Here is a 15,619-nt window from a genome sequence, read left to right as displayed (position 1 = left end):
TTGGCGATTCCTGTTTCTACTGTAGCTTCTGAATCTGCGTTCAGTACCAGCGGTTATATTGTAAGCCCTCATCGAAGCCGACTTCATTGGACCACTTTAGAGGCTTTGATGTGTGCTAGAAGTTGGTTATGGAGTGCTGAGAAATCGGGTAAATTTTTAATTTATTCATTTAAATATGAATGTATTTGAATTAGTTAATAATTTTGTATATTTTAAAGATTGTCATTGTTTATATTGTGTTATATTGATAGGTAATTTTAATTCTAATGTGGGAAATGAAAATGCTATTTTACTCACTGAAATGGAGTCTGATGATGAAGGTATTCTTTTTAAAGATTGAATTAAATTTGTCAAGTTAAATATTTATATTCTAACTTTTATTTTTCAATATAGGTGAACCAACAGAACCATTTATAACTGACGTTACTTCTGTTGCAATCTCCCGCCTTGAAGATGATGATTTTTATTAAACTTGGTTCATTTGGAACTTTTTTCTGTTTTGATGATTTGAAATACTTTGTTGTTTTGAATATGTATTGGTTCCGAGCTAGAATGATATTGAGAACGAACTTAAAATGTTATGAGCTCTTTGGAAGCTTTTGTCGTTTTGAATATGGATTGGTTATGAGTTGTAATAATATTTAGACAAAATTTGAAGATGTTCTAAGCTTGTTAGAAGCTTTTGTTTTAATTATCTTCTCACTAAACAGGTTTTTTAGAAGCTTTTGTTATTAGTTCTTTTTGTTACTGTGAAAAAAATAATTTTTTTTACTACAATTTTCGCGGGTGGGGTTGGGGCGGGGCTGGGAAACCCGTCCCCGTTGGGGGCAGGTCTGGGTGTACAATTTTTATCCCCGACGGGTTTGGGGGCGGGGGCGGGTATGTTAAAACCCGCCCCCGCCCCGCCCCGTTGCCATGTCTACGGGGGAACAGATGAATAGGTGGATGATTATGAAGAACCTCATGCTAGAGGACACGGGAACACCACGCTCTGATAGGATGTGACATTAGGATATATGTTCTATATTAATTGTATGAGACTTATATGACTTTCTTTGAGTCGAGATGACTTTATTATTTATTTGGACAAGTTTGAATATGATGTAGAAGAAAGTGAATGTGAGCCTTTTACCCATTTAAAAAGCTTGTATTTAAAAATGTTTTAAAAATACTTTTAATTAATATTTAAATTTTTATTCCTTTATTAATATATATGTGAGGGGTAGAGGGTGTCACACTATGAAACAAATTAAACACAATTTCTCCTTGAAAAATATTATAACCATACTAAATTGCTCATATTTTACATGAATTTTTATTAATCATGAAAATTATATTTATTTTTCAAAAGAAAAATATTTTTAAGATGATAAAAGAATTTTTATTAAATGATTCTATTAATAAATAAATATTTAAAAATAAAATATAAAATTTATTTTCGATTATGAATTCTTTTTAGTCAAAGTAAATTTCTAATTTTTAACTTAAAAGAAAGTTATTTAATATTTAATGTAAATTACGATAAATATATTCATTTTCATTAAAATAAAATTGTAATTCATAAGATAAGAGAATAACTTTAAATAAAATTGTTTTTATTCAATAATTAATTTGTAAGTATTTCGATAATAATAATAAATAGAGATGAAAAAAGTAAAATTTTGAGAAAAAATTAAGATTGAAAAGAATAAAATTGAAGTGAACAGATATTTTGATTCATGTCCTTGTAACTCATTTTATAAATTAATCTTTATTTTTTTAAATATAAAAAATAGTCCGTATTTTTATTTGTAAAATAGTCTTTATCCTTAAATTTAAAAGTAACACAATTACTAAGATCCATTATTGATAATTTTAGTGTTACCTACATCGAAAGTGGCACTTCTATTTCTTTCCTGCTCAGGAGGAAACGGCTGCGGAGGAGCAAGTAAGATCCATGTCGCAACCCTCAAGTTCGGGGGTTAGTGGGAAACGAAAAGAACCAAACAGTGGTTTGGAACCCTACCCATTTATCTACAAACATCCGCAACCTCCATGGAAGTAGCTTCTAATTTATGATTTTACCTCTCTTCTGAACTGTTCATAAACACACACCTTTCCAATTAATGCTTTATTACCCGAAATGATCCTCAAGAGTAGGTCAGTGCACTGGCATCCTTTAGTAACAGAAGATCTCGAACTCAATAAATGCTGGCGGAAGATGGATGTAATATGATTCAAACGATTAATTGTTAAGGGGGGCAGAAATTGGGTTTTCTTATTGTTCTTTTTTCTTTTCTTTCGTTTGTTTATCCTTTCCTGTAGCTTTATAGAAAGGCATTACAAGCACAGAAAGTCTTGTGCGTCTAACTGTAATTTCTCTTTCATATGTCAAAGAAATTTATAGGCATAGTATCATGTCCTATTAATAATAAAAACATCCAAACACATCAAAAAGAGAAATCATTACTCAACTTTAGTCTTATGAACAGACTAAGTGGATCGTAGCATATAGCTAAAAAAGCAAATATATGGAAAACAAGTTTGGGGGTGGCATAGATTTGAGTAGATATACAAGTAGCAACTTTCCAATACACCAATAAAAACTAATAATGTCTAGGATGAGTTTGAGGATCATCAACTATCTACCTGCAGCTAATGTGCACAGGATCATCAACTCGAGTAAATTATTTATATAGGGAAATTAACAATAGTTCAGCTAATGTGCACAAGATTCAATCACAACAAGAAATAGTCATACTCATTTACTACTGAATCTGTCATGTTTGAATAAGACTATATTAACATAAATATTATGAGTGAGACATGCCAAAATATTTTCCATTATATCAATATTTCTGTTCCCACAAGAATATGATATTCAATGATAATTGTTACCTGAGAAAGCACAGCAGCTGCTAGTTGAAGACTTGGTTCCAAGGTCTCCGGGACAACCTGCAAGTGGCAGAAAGTTCTCTAGATAAGCATTTCACTAATGGTAAGTTTTTCTTTCAATTTTGCTACAAAAAGCAAGACTAAAACAACAAAACCCTTTTTCCACTGGTAGCATTTGGTGTGCAGATAGGATAAAATAGAGAGCTCTGTTCTGTTCTCTATGTTTCATCCTTTTAAACAGATTTCAAAATGTAATAATTTTTAATCGTGTTCTTTTCTCAAACAAACTAAATATAGTTAAACATTCCCAACATAGTGGTGTTAATCGTGTTTTACTGTTCAACTCAGGCTTTTTAATTATGGTTTCACTTAAAGCTTTTGTTTTCATTTTCAATGACATTTTTGTTACAGATTGATTAGCTTCCTCTATTTGAACTGAATCTATTCAACTCTCCGTCCTAGTTCATTAATACCACAATCAGATCATTGTATGTGTTAGTGCGTATTACAGTATTCTCAACCTTGGTGATGGCAACTGTTGATGGTGTCAGTTAATTTTGCGCCATTTTCAGGCATTGTCCAGCTAGCTTTGCATTTTCAGTAATGGTAATGGTATGTCCTTGGTGTCTTATTAGAAGCGGTGGAATCAAAGGCCAAGATCTTCCCATCTTGGAGCTGCAACGCTGTGAAAGAAGGGTGTGCATTTAAGTTTTGGTGAGCAACGTTAGAGGTGCAGGATACAGTAGGCATGGGGCGGGAAGATAAAGAAGAAGAAGGTGGAGATGAATGGAGCAGAATCTGACAGTGGAGATCGGAGTAGAATCTGAGGAAAATGAAGAGCTGTAAGAGGAATGAAGACTTTTTTCAATTCAGTCCACAGACTTTTTATGGGAAGGAATGAAGACATGAATTTTTTTACATGGACAAAGACTTGTTAAAAGACATATGACTAATGGTCAAAATTGGATTTTAACCGTAGAAACAATAGACACTATTTTTTACATTTAAAAAAAATATAAAATGGGTACAAAGACAGTATTCATTCGTTTTAAAAATATGTAATAAAATAAGCAAGTATTCATAAAAGATAGGAATTAAATACATACAGACATGATCTATAGAGCATTTCCAATTTTGACGGTAGGCTATTAGTGTTTTGAAAAATTAAATAATTCCCACTGTGTACAAAGATATTTCTAATTACATTAATTTGACAGCAATAATTAACTTCATATAATTTCTCCTTAATCGTGATAATTAATACTTCAATTTGTCAACAAATACTGTATTTTTCCAATTTCACGTGCATGAATAAAATTATTAAAATCAACAATTTTTAACAAAATTTCAAAGCTTAAAGTTTTACTCATATTTCAATCATTTTTAAGAGATTTTTCTACTTATCTGAATCAAGTATATTAAAATTTGATTTTCATAACTCAATCAAATTTCACATAACAAAAATAACATATACCCCCAAAAATAATATATTTAAGTAATATCTTTAGAAAATGTAATGTTTTTTAACAAATATTCATATATTATTTTAATATCTTGTCGAATCAGCATTTAATGCACATCATCATGGTTACAATTTTCATGCTAAGAGATAGGAGATGATTGCCTATTTTATGACTCTAACAGCCAAACCTATTAATGTCATAATATAATATCATTTTTAAAAGATATTGACATTATTCAAATTTTGAAACTTTTCCCCATTTTTTAAAACTCTCTATACATAACTCAAAGTCAGTGGCATTCCCATTACCTCCTGGCTACTTGCATACTTGAGCTTTTGTTCCTCTCGTGACTACTTTTTTCTCTTTTATCTTCCTTAAACAATGGTAGCTTCCTCTCCATGCACCAACACCATAGAAGATGCTTCTGCTAACATTGGGAGGAGCATACCACTGCCAACACCAATTGTGTGAGTTCTTATGAGAGTTCTAGGATTGAACTTATAAGATTAAATTCTTTATCGGGAAAAGAAAATCAAAATATCCCCGCTGTCAGTTCAGGTGTAAACAAAGAAATAATTAGTAAACATTTTGAACACAAATTGTTTTCACTCTTTTAATTTAAATTTCAAGTAATTAGAATTAATACATGTACTTATATCCTAACATATTCAGATATACCAGTTTTGACAAGTAATGCCCACAATGCTGGAGAGGCAGAAGGCTAAGATGCACAAAGTCATAGCGTGTCTTACCCCTCGAAGGCAACGTCGTTTCCTGAACTCATAATTGAAGAAAACGCCATTGAGGTAACAGAACTCTCAACCTACAAAGGAGCAAGTTGGAGTCGAAGTTCTCGCTGATACTTCTACTCCTATTTCAGTTGTCGAAACAAATGCAACTATAATTGAACAAAGTACGTAATAACAATTTTACAAAAGTTCAAACAATTATTTTACGTACAAAATTTGTTTTAAGTAGAATAATTTTCCTAGAAGAAGATAATAACGATCACTCTCACTCATTACATAACACATAGTAAGATCGAATGGCTGATATAATTTCATTCAAGATTAGTGTGGCGCGATCGAACGGATTCAGGGCTCTCACCCAAGGCCTCACCCAACTTGTAAACAACCATCTCAAACAGAACAAACAGAGCTGCTTCGTAAACACTTCCCATCGGAAGTAACGGCCGAGATTTCGCGTCCCTTTCTGCGTCCGCATCATCATCGGCCATGGTCTGCGCTGCCACGTAAGCCACAGCGTTGGCGTGTTTCACGCACGAGCCTGTCTCGGGCTGGGCCGTGAGGAGCAGCACCCTTCCGCCGTTGGAGCGCGCCACCGCGCAGAGGGCATCGACGGTGGAGAAGCCGCCGGGGCCGGCGGAGGCGATGAGGAGGTCGGCAGCGTCGATGGGGGGAGTGGTCATGTCGAAGACGAAGTGGGCTGAGAGACCCAAGTGGAAGAGGCGCATGCACAGGGCCTTGAGCATGAGGCCCTCGCGGCCCACGCCGTAGAGAAAAACGCGGCCGTTTTGGGAGGCAACGGAGGCGAGTTCGGTGACCAAAAGGTCCAGTGGGGGAGGGTATGGATGGGTGGGCTTTGAGAATATGGAAGCTATTTGGGTGCAGATTTCTGTGGCCATTGAAGCTGCTTGGGAGATAGAATTAGAAGCCATATCACTTTTCTTCACTAGTCACTCTGAATAATTGACATTTTTTGGCTCTTTATATGCGTCTGGTTTTTTTGTGTGGTCAAGGCATCCATTCTATCCTAGTTCGAGGGCCAGAAAAAAAATGAAAATTCTTTTCTTCTATAATTTATCCTTTATATAAAAAAAATATTCATCCGGGGTTGCAGAGTTAAAATTTCCTAGGTAAAAGCATGAATATTTTGTTGATTTGATCCATCCAATCATGCAACCTTAATTACTTAAATGCCACGTTTGGAGTGTTATATCTTCGAAATCATCACTCTTATAACCAGAATGTTTGTTGCTTGCCAAAAAAAATCTAATTTGGCATATTACAAGAGACTTCACGAATCATGCAAGTTCAGATGTACATACCAGGTGGAAAAAGAAAAGATATTTTACACACAAAAGACACAATAAATACAGTAAATCCTTCTGTTGTTTCCATCCCCGCCATACACAAAGGTTGATGAAACTGGAGTGGGTTTTATTTGTTGATCGTGTAGGAAGCATTGATTGGAAGAGACATTTTTTCTTCTCAGTGTTGGTCTCCTTCACGTACCATTCGTTGGAGAAGATGAGTCATTTTTCTTCTCCCCGTTGGCAACCTCAGCATGATTATCCTCATCACTTCCATCCTCCAGAGAAGCCTTTTGTTGCAGCTCTTTGACTTTGCGGAATTCATTATAGTGGGCCTTTCTGTGCTCTCTGAAACTCAAACTTCTATCTGTTTCAAATAATATTCCCAGTGATGAAAACTTAGTTAGGGGCAGCTATGACAGTTACCAAGGAAAATAATCTAGGTCAGAATAGAATAATGGAATCTATCAATACAAAAAATTACTCCAGACCCTTGATTTACCCCATAATGGCGGAGAATGAAAAAAAATTGCCCAGAGTTTTTTCGGTGAGGGCCAAAGATGCCTGATCTGTCCTAACTCAGACAGAATCAACTTGTTTAATATTTACTATACTCACTGTACTATACAAGCATTTCTTGTAGCTGTCTTACACAGCAAATTTAAATTAAGTCCCCTTTTTTACACTGAAACCTCATATTAAATATCATGTCAAAATCAAACAGGTTGACTTATCTCCACCTTATCCTTCCATGTCACACTTAATTTATACCAGAGTAAGGAAATAATATGATAAATTAAAACAACAAAGTCTTATATCTCACAAGGTGAGGTCAGTTAAATGGATTATAAATGTCATTTGACTCGGTTAAATCCTAAAGTTTCATAAGTGTTATTTAGCATGAAATCCCTCAAAAGATATAAATTATAGGTAGGAAAAATTGATCAACAATCTCTTATGAGCAAGAAGATGTAAGAAATAATGATTGCAGTAAAAAATGAAAAAAAGGTAATGGTCATTGTTAGAAACACCAAATGACAACCTATCATTACCTTCCTCATCCTCTTCAGTTTCTTCTGCCTCATCCTCAGATGATGTCCAGCCGTCAGATTGTCTAGTTCCTTTTCTGCTACAATATGCCCCATTATTATAACCAGTTTGTTCAGCATTTGGTGAGAGATTTTTATCACCATTATATCCGTCAAAATCTCCTAGCACGGGGGATGGAGAACCTAAAAGATTGGGTTATTCATATGAAAAGCAGCTTCATATAAAGCGACTTATAACATCAAGCTAAAAAGTAGTCTCGAGAGTAAAACTACAAACAAGTATATTCATCAAACTCCAAAACAGAGAATTGCATTAAACCATAAAAGTAGTTTTTAACATATAGAAACCAAATCAAGTGGAAAACAAACTCAAGTTTAGAATTTAATACTCGCTACCAGAAGACTAAACGCAATACTAGAGTTGAAGGTAACAAAATATCTCATTTTTCCTGCTAATAATATTCCTATAGAAAGCCACATGCATACAAAGATACTTATTCTGATATGTGCAAGAAAGTTTACAAGGATAAATGCAGTTTAACTGATTTTCATTACATACTGTCATCATCAAGCATAGGATGATATGGAGTCTTAGGTTCAGTGATTTTTTGCCTCATGGGCTTGTTTGCTTCAATTTCTCCAATATTATCTTCATTCCATCTTACACGTCCCCTGCAATGTGAAAACAAAGGGAAGACACATAGTATTGAAATTCATCAGTTCACCTCAGAGGAACAGGTTTCTCATTATGATATACAGTATAAAATGATCTGGAGTATCCAACTTTCAATCAAATGAAAATACTTTTCTTTTTGCAAATCAAATAAGCAAACTAATATAAACCAGACTGCTAGTATTACTTCATTTTGGCAGATGGAAGAGCTCTTCAAACACCAAAAGTATGCAAAGCTATCCTCAAGTGGCTTGGTCAACTGGCAAAAGATAATAAGTTTGTGCGTAAGTCCTTGAGGTCCCAAAGCAAATTATGAAAGAAAAATAAAAAGAAAAAAGAGGAATGATGAAGGAAAGAATCAATGAAGAATGCCAGAGCAGTTATAAATATATACATCAACTGAGCATTTGATGAAGCAACAAATGGAATACACAAGAAAACCAAGCATTCCAATAAAAATAACCCAGCCATATCAACTAACAATTATAGATTTTCTGTTGGGAACATACTAACATTGATAATAACTTAAATAGAAGGCAGTGCAAATGTATAGGAAGAAAAACCACACAGTTGATCAAATACGACATAAATAAGGAAAAGGACATAAAATATTGCATTACAAGATAAAATTCAAAATTTAAAAAAAAAAAGGAAATTAGAATTTAGAATAGCAAATTATTTCACAGAAAGACTGAGGTAATAATGTAACGATGTCTTCAACTACAACCTCCAGTGATTAATAAGGTTTTACTGCTGCAGCCATGATAATTAAAGGAAGATGGATTATGTTTGGATTGAAGGAAAAGTATGAAATGGAATGACGTTAGTTTTCATTTTATTCCATTCCATCCAATCTCCACCCCCACTCCCCAAAAAATAAAAAACTTGGGGGATATGGGATGGAATGGGATGAAACCAACTTATTATTCATTAATCTCCCTAATGAAATGAAGACGTTACAACATTTCATCAACAATGGTATAGTAATGTTACTTTATTCCATTCCATTCCATCAACCATCGTTAGGTATACACTTCTGCACGAACTTAAAAACTCTGAAACTCCTAATTCCATCAAGTAGTGATATGTTGCAACTATAAAATGAAATCCAAAGCTTTGATCGCTAACAAAATTTTTCAAATCAAGCACAGTTTGAAATCTTTGAAAATTAACATATTTCAGAAAAATAAAATTAGCAAATGGAAGGGATTGGGCATCATATTCCATGATTGCAGACAAAAAGAAGGGGGGGGGGGGGGGGGGATAAGGAGAAGGGAAACGAAAAACTACCGAAAAAAAGAGCAACTTCATTATTACACGGTTAGAAATGCAACATTAGAATTTAGAGTCTAATCCAGGTGAAGAATGAAAAACTAAAGCCGTTCAAGCACATTTCAAACAATGTCAATGGCTGTAGAGAACTTCATAAAGCATAACCAAATAACAAATGCAACTTTCCATTCTAGAAACAGTTATGTTATTAACCACTAATCAGCGCATTTCATTGTTGATTAAGTCGTCTTTAGAGGAAAAAGGAGGTATACATAAATCGAATGAAGACCGCGGCTACAAAACCTTTGATAGGTAAGACAGTCAAATTGAAAGCATTGAATGAAAGAGGCAAAAAGTGATGATGTTCCGTTTTACTCAGGAAACAAACACCTATCGGAATTGAAAATCTAAAATGGAAGTGGAAAAACAAGAGAGAGAGAGAGAGAGAGAGTTACCTTCAATTTCAAATCCTATTGCGGTGTTCAGCTGGGTAGGAGAAGTTGTAAACTGCAAACGCTAATTAGAGTATAAAACCGTTTAAAAAAATAATAATAAATAATAACTTTTTGTTCCTAAATGTATAATTTGTTAATAAACGTGAAAGACGAAAATATAAACTTTAGTGTCCTAAAATATAAAAAGTACGATAAATATATTCGATCATTCATTTTCATCTCTTATCGTTGATAAAATAGTCTATCTGACACAGAAGGACGAATTTGTCACTTAAATGATTGTTAATGTGATCATGCTAACCAGATTAGACGAAAATGTCGGTAAGATATACCATTTTCAGACATAAATGTAGTAATTTTTTGTTGGACAAAAATGTTAATATTCTTTTTTATTAGAGAAAAATGTCAGTAATTTTTTTTTTACATAAATGCGTTCCATTGAATTAAAATGTCAACAAATTATCATTATTGGACGAAAATGTCAATAATTTATTGGACCTAACTATCAGTATGTTCCTATTAGATTAATTTGTTATAGTTGAAATTTAATTTCATTTAAGGGTAAAATATAATTTTAGGGTAAGTTTTCATTTATTTTTATCGTTAAAAGCATAACATTACAATAATCACTTAAAAATATATATTGGTAAACATAATTTAAAATAAACATAATATTGATTATCGACCATAATTTATCTGTCACAATAGTAATTATCCAAAATAAATATTAACCGGTCTACCAAAATAAACATTATAATAATATACTAATCTTTCTAAATTTTTATAAATTATAATAATTAGTCACAATCTACTATAAATAAAAGATAAATATATCTTATATTTCATTTCTTTGAATTTGGACTATTTTATCAATGGTGACGGACAAAAGTTAACAATTAAATATATTTGTCGCACTTTTTACACTTTTGAGAACTAAATTTTGTATTTTAATCTTTTGGGAATACATTTGTCAGCGAATTACACAATTAGGGAGAAAAATGATTATTCGCCTTATTCCTATTCCAGGGAGTGAAAAGACGAAAAGTCAAGAAAAATATTATTATATGACAAATATATCCTTATGTTGATTATTAGAGATGGCTGTGCTCAGTCACAAATTTGTCTATTTGTGTCATGTAAACTATTTCATTAGCATTACGTAAGTTAACGACAAGATATATTTGTTACACTTTTTACATCTTTAGAAACTGAATTTTAAAGACGTATTTATCAACGAATTACACATTTAGAAACAAAAAGTAATTATTTACCCTAAAGATAGACTTACTAGTTACTTCTTCTTTCATATCTATTTTTTCCGATAATATATTTTATCTAATTTTCTTTCTATCTCTTCTTTTCTTATCACATATGTGACTTCCTTTTCAGTTTTTCCCTTTCATTATCTTTTTTTTTCCTTTAACTTCATCAACCCTATTATTGCTAATTGAAAACTTAAAACTTTTCCTTTTCTTTTTTTACTTAAGAATAAATATATTCAGGTTATTAATCTCTCAAAATATTAAAATCCATTCAATTTTTCTATAAAAAAAATAGTCCTTTTTTATGTTTTTATGATTTTTGTAATCATTATAATATTTATAAATCATTTATTCTAATTCTCATCATAAATATTATTATTTAATTATAAATTATGGTATATGATAAATTTATTAATTTTTATAGTAATTATATATTATCTTAGAAATTCATAGTAATACGAATTTTCTAATTAGTTAACGATATAAATTTTTTAACACTGATAATACATAAACATTAAATTCAATTTACAATTAATAATAATAATTTATTTTACATCTTTTGAAAATTATAATTGCAATAATTAAAAACAAAAAAATACTGTAATTACAAGAACATAAAATGAAATACATTATTTTTTTGTTTACTAAACATGAAGAAACTTCAACCCAAATATCATCATGCATTTAACATTTCAATGTCTATGAACCAATGTATTTTTTTTTTAAAGTAATATTCTATCGTTTATTGATATAAGGTTAAAACAAAAAAACAAGTGTGGTACGAACTAATCACCTAAACTATAGTTTTATATTGAGATGGAGACGAGTTCAGTTAAAGGACTTAATTTTAAAAATTAATAAAGCATCAACTTTGGTTTTGATTTATTATTTATAATTAGAGACTCATATAGTATTTCTCTCTCTCTCCACTAGCATAGTAGTAGTAGTGTTATATAAAGTTACACTTAACTTAGTAACATATCTTTTCTAAAAAAAATAAAAATGTGTGCATTTAAATTAATATAATAAATTAATAAGAATTGAGATAAGTGGTAACGATTTATAATTATTGATCATTATAATTATTGATCAAGTGATTTAAGGTTTGAATTATGATCTATCATTAATTATAAAATAAATTATATATTGAGAGTAGAATATTTATTTTATATATACTCACGGTTTGTGATAAACATTAGACACAATTTTAAACAAAAATATTTTATAGTAATACTATTATCAATAAAAAAAAATTAATACTATAATTTACAACTAGCAAGTAAAAAAACCTTGAGAATTCAGTATTAGGCAAAATGGTTTCTCATTTTTATATCATCATGTAATTCCTATTCTTAATCAGGTGTTCAGCTCTCCAAAGCTAGCTGCGTGACAAATAGCATTATTTCCGACGTAAAGTAATTTTGTAAACTTGATCTTGGATGATCCTGATTTTGTCAAATTAATGTTGGTTAAAACTAAATTTGAAGTAAAGTAATTTATATTTAAAAAAATTTATCTTAAAAGTTCGTAGTAAAATTTACTGTGAGATTCTTAACTCAAAACACAGGAATTACTTTTGCTAAAGTCTTGTTTGACTACATTTTGTTGTTCATGACAAAAAACACAACACATTTGCCTTTTGAAACATTGACCAATGAGTGAAAATGACAAACAGGTGTTTGATTGCTGCAAAAGCCACCAAACACATACTATAGTCTCGTATTTGACAAAGTGTGAGACTATAGTCACATGTTTTTGAAGTTCTAGATACAAGTTTTTTCATTTTGTGAAGTACAAGTGTTACACTCGCAGAACAAGAGATATATTTACAAATTTGCAGGGTCAGTAGCTCACTTAGTCTTTGTTCGTTTGGACAGAAAGAAATAAAAGACAAAAAACGGAAATGAAGTGGTAAAGTTTGATATGAGAGAGTAAAGATATAAGTGGTGGGCAAAATTTTCACATTTCCTGTTACAGTAAAATCGATTTTTAAGATAAAATAATAGATTTTTTTGGCCTAAAAAATCAATTTTTTAGATCAACAAAATTGACTCTTTTTTTTTGGGATTTTCAAGGCAAAAAAAATTATTTCTCACCTATTTTACTTAAATCAAACAACACAATTTATCATTTTATTTCTACTCTATTTTTCCTATTTTAAATTATCTCTCTTCTATTTTTATCTATCTCATTCCTCTCTAAATCAAACACACCCTTAATGACCAGCAAAAAGGGGTATGATAACAACTTCTACAATGTACACAAAACCATAATTAAGAATTGCAGACTATTAAAAGAGCTAAAGAAAGGAGGTTAAAGGTTTAATGGGAAGTTGAGACGTTACAAGAATTAAACTCAAGCAAACATTTATCTACTTTTATTACGTTGGAGCATTTTGGCTCCAACAGAAACTATCTAGAACAGTAGTGTTAGATCAACAAAAAGAATATTAAATGCTATAGTACTAACTCCGACTAAGGTATCTGGACGCTTTACATTGCCATCTCACAATTTACTTGAGCATTTGATGAGCTGGGTTGTCGCTGAAGGAAGTTCTTTTGAGTCAGTGTCTAAAGGGATAGCGTTGCCACTATCAAAGAGAGATTTTGCATATTCTAGCAACGAATCCATCCGAGAAATTTCAAGTGGCATTTCAGAAGAAGTTCCTAAATTCTCATTCCCTTGGTCAGTATGACCAATTTCATCAGCAGCAACACACTCTTTTGGAATAATAAGTTTTTCTGGGGGTGATAACACTGTTTTGCACTCTTCTTGTTCAACGTCTATTATATTCTGCCCTTCAACAGCTGCCAAAGATTCAGAAGGCATTTGGGACTTTTTGTAATAGGTTTCAAATGTATCTCCAGTGAGAACTTGTACTGCAAATGCAATACATGGGTCTTTTAGTATTTCTGCAATGGGAAAGTCACGGGAGTAATCTGACATTCCATCAACCTTTTCTCCATTTTCAAGGAGTCTCATATACTCTTCAAAAGTGCAGTCAAATTTGCTCTTACTTTCTGTCCCACCTTCTACTGCATCAAACTGTTGATTTACTATACCAACAGGCAAGCAACTAGGGTGTTCATCCATGTTTGTGATCATTTTGCTCTCACATGATTGATTAATAGCAACTCGCTTGAATCTGCTTGTTTTAAGTTCTATAGCTGGATCAACCTTGATTCCAGCAAGACGTTTTGAAGCACGGCGAGGCAAATTGTACTCTTTCTTCTTGTATTTGCGCTTTCCATTTTGAGTCTTTTCAGTTGCAGGATTTGGGATCTTATTGTCATTGACAAATGCATTCAAACTTGAGCTTTGATCCATGCTAATCGATAATGTTGGTTTTATGGTCCCACTATCACTGCAAGGTAGAAAAAAGTTTCAGCAAGAGGAAATAACTTACAATCACATCAGGCATCAATTTGCATTATGAATAAGATGGGTGATACGGTGCTCTGTTCTGGTATTTTATTTGTTAAAAAATTTAAGGCAAGATAACCAATAATAGTCAATAAGTGGTAGCCATTTTGAATAATTCTTAGATATGCTCAAGACACGCCCTCTCCAAAAACTAGCTCAAGGGATGAGAATTTTCCTTCTTTTATATACTATATCTTAAATTTATTTTTAGCCGACTTGGGATTCAGGTTTTTTTCCAAGGTCACTCAAAGGTGAATTATTTCATGAAGAAAACTACCCAAGACAAATGTCAAAAGACTCTATGGCTCCATACTGTTAACAAACCTCAAAACCTAGCTTTAATAATTGTCGGTTCTCATAAAACTAAAATAAAATTGTTGGGGAAACAAACTTTATACACAACGAAGATCAAAGAATAAAAAGACACAACACAAAACAGCGAAAAAACACAACTTGAATGTAGTTCAGCAGCTCTTACCTATGAAAGACGACTTCCTTCACTTGATTCTCTCACGGTTATGACTTCTTCAGGCTACAAGTTTTTCAGCTCAAGAATTTTTAATCGTAAAAAGAAGAAATCAAACTCTAAAATAAAGGTAGCATCCTTAAATCTAAAGATTTAAGAGATTAGATAATATTTTTAAATCTAAAGATCATACAAATTAGATAATATCTTTAAATTTTTTTTAAAAAAAAATCTTAAAGTTTTGAAATTAAAGATTAGATAATATCTTAAAGTTTTGAAATTAAAGATTAGATAATATCTGCCGCCCATGATTATACTCACTTGAATGAGGGGGAATAAACGCAGCCAAAGCCCATGTTCGTTGACATAACCCCATTGAGAACATGCAGCTCGCCTACGCACTTGGTGAATCCCGTCACCGCCGGCGGACCCAGGCCAGCGCTGACCGTTGTCCGCTGTCTGCTCATCGTCTCCGGCGCACTCACCCGGAGTCGTCATCGCCGACGGCACTGTATTTGGGGGAAAGGGGAAGAGACGCAGTGGCTTGGGAACGTGAATTGTGCGTTTTGTTTTGGGGGAAAAGAGACGCAGACGCGAGCTGGTGCTTTTTTTCTTTGACCGAATACTCA

At 32.3% G+C, this 15,619-nt stretch overlaps 3 protein-coding genes across 4 annotated transcripts; all 3 read right to left on the bottom strand.

Annotated features, from left to right (window-relative positions):
- Positions 1-5,144: 5,144 nt before the first annotated feature.
- LOC114372440 (3-hexulose-6-phosphate isomerase-like) lies at positions 5,145-6,165 on the bottom strand. The gene has a single exon (XM_028329993.1). It carries the CDS (start codon positions 6,013-6,015, stop codon positions 5,398-5,400), a length of 618 nt encoding a protein of 205 aa, XP_028185794.1. The 5' UTR covers positions 6,016-6,165; the 3' UTR covers positions 5,145-5,397.
- Positions 6,166-6,265: 100 nt separating this feature from the next.
- LOC114372441 (protein phosphatase inhibitor 2-like) lies at positions 6,266-9,902 on the bottom strand. 2 transcript variants are annotated; one of them, XM_028329995.1, is made up of 6 exons: positions 9,840-9,902; positions 8,300-8,371; positions 7,999-8,111; positions 7,443-7,622; positions 6,543-6,757; positions 6,266-6,492 (listed from the first exon to the last, which is right to left on the bottom strand). In XM_028329995.1, exons 2-5 carry the CDS (start codon positions 8,302-8,304, stop codon positions 6,585-6,587), a joined length of 471 nt encoding a protein of 156 aa, XP_028185796.1. In that variant the 5' UTR covers positions 8,305-8,371; positions 9,840-9,902; the 3' UTR covers positions 6,266-6,492; positions 6,543-6,584. The 2 variants fall into 2 exon arrangements, with proteins under 2 accessions (XP_028185796.1, XP_028185795.1); XM_028329994.1 differs by having other exon boundaries at positions 6,266-6,757.
- A 3,548-nt stretch (positions 9,903-13,450) lies between these two features.
- Positions 13,451-15,619, bottom strand: LOC114369958. The gene is made up of 3 exons (XM_028327238.1): positions 15,312-15,619; positions 15,003-15,056; positions 13,451-14,465 (listed from the first exon to the last, which is right to left on the bottom strand). Exon 3 carries the CDS (start codon positions 14,426-14,428, stop codon positions 13,607-13,609), a length of 822 nt encoding a protein of 273 aa, XP_028183039.1. The 5' UTR covers positions 14,429-14,465; positions 15,003-15,056; positions 15,312-15,619; the 3' UTR covers positions 13,451-13,606.

Source organism: Glycine soja, chromosome 10, assembly GCF_004193775.1.
Source record: "Glycine soja cultivar W05 chromosome 10, ASM419377v2, whole genome shotgun sequence".
In the NCBI taxonomy this organism is placed as follows: Eukaryota; Viridiplantae; Streptophyta; class Magnoliopsida; order Fabales; family Fabaceae; genus Glycine; species Glycine soja.
This window is presented reverse-complemented; position numbering and strand designations above follow the sequence as displayed.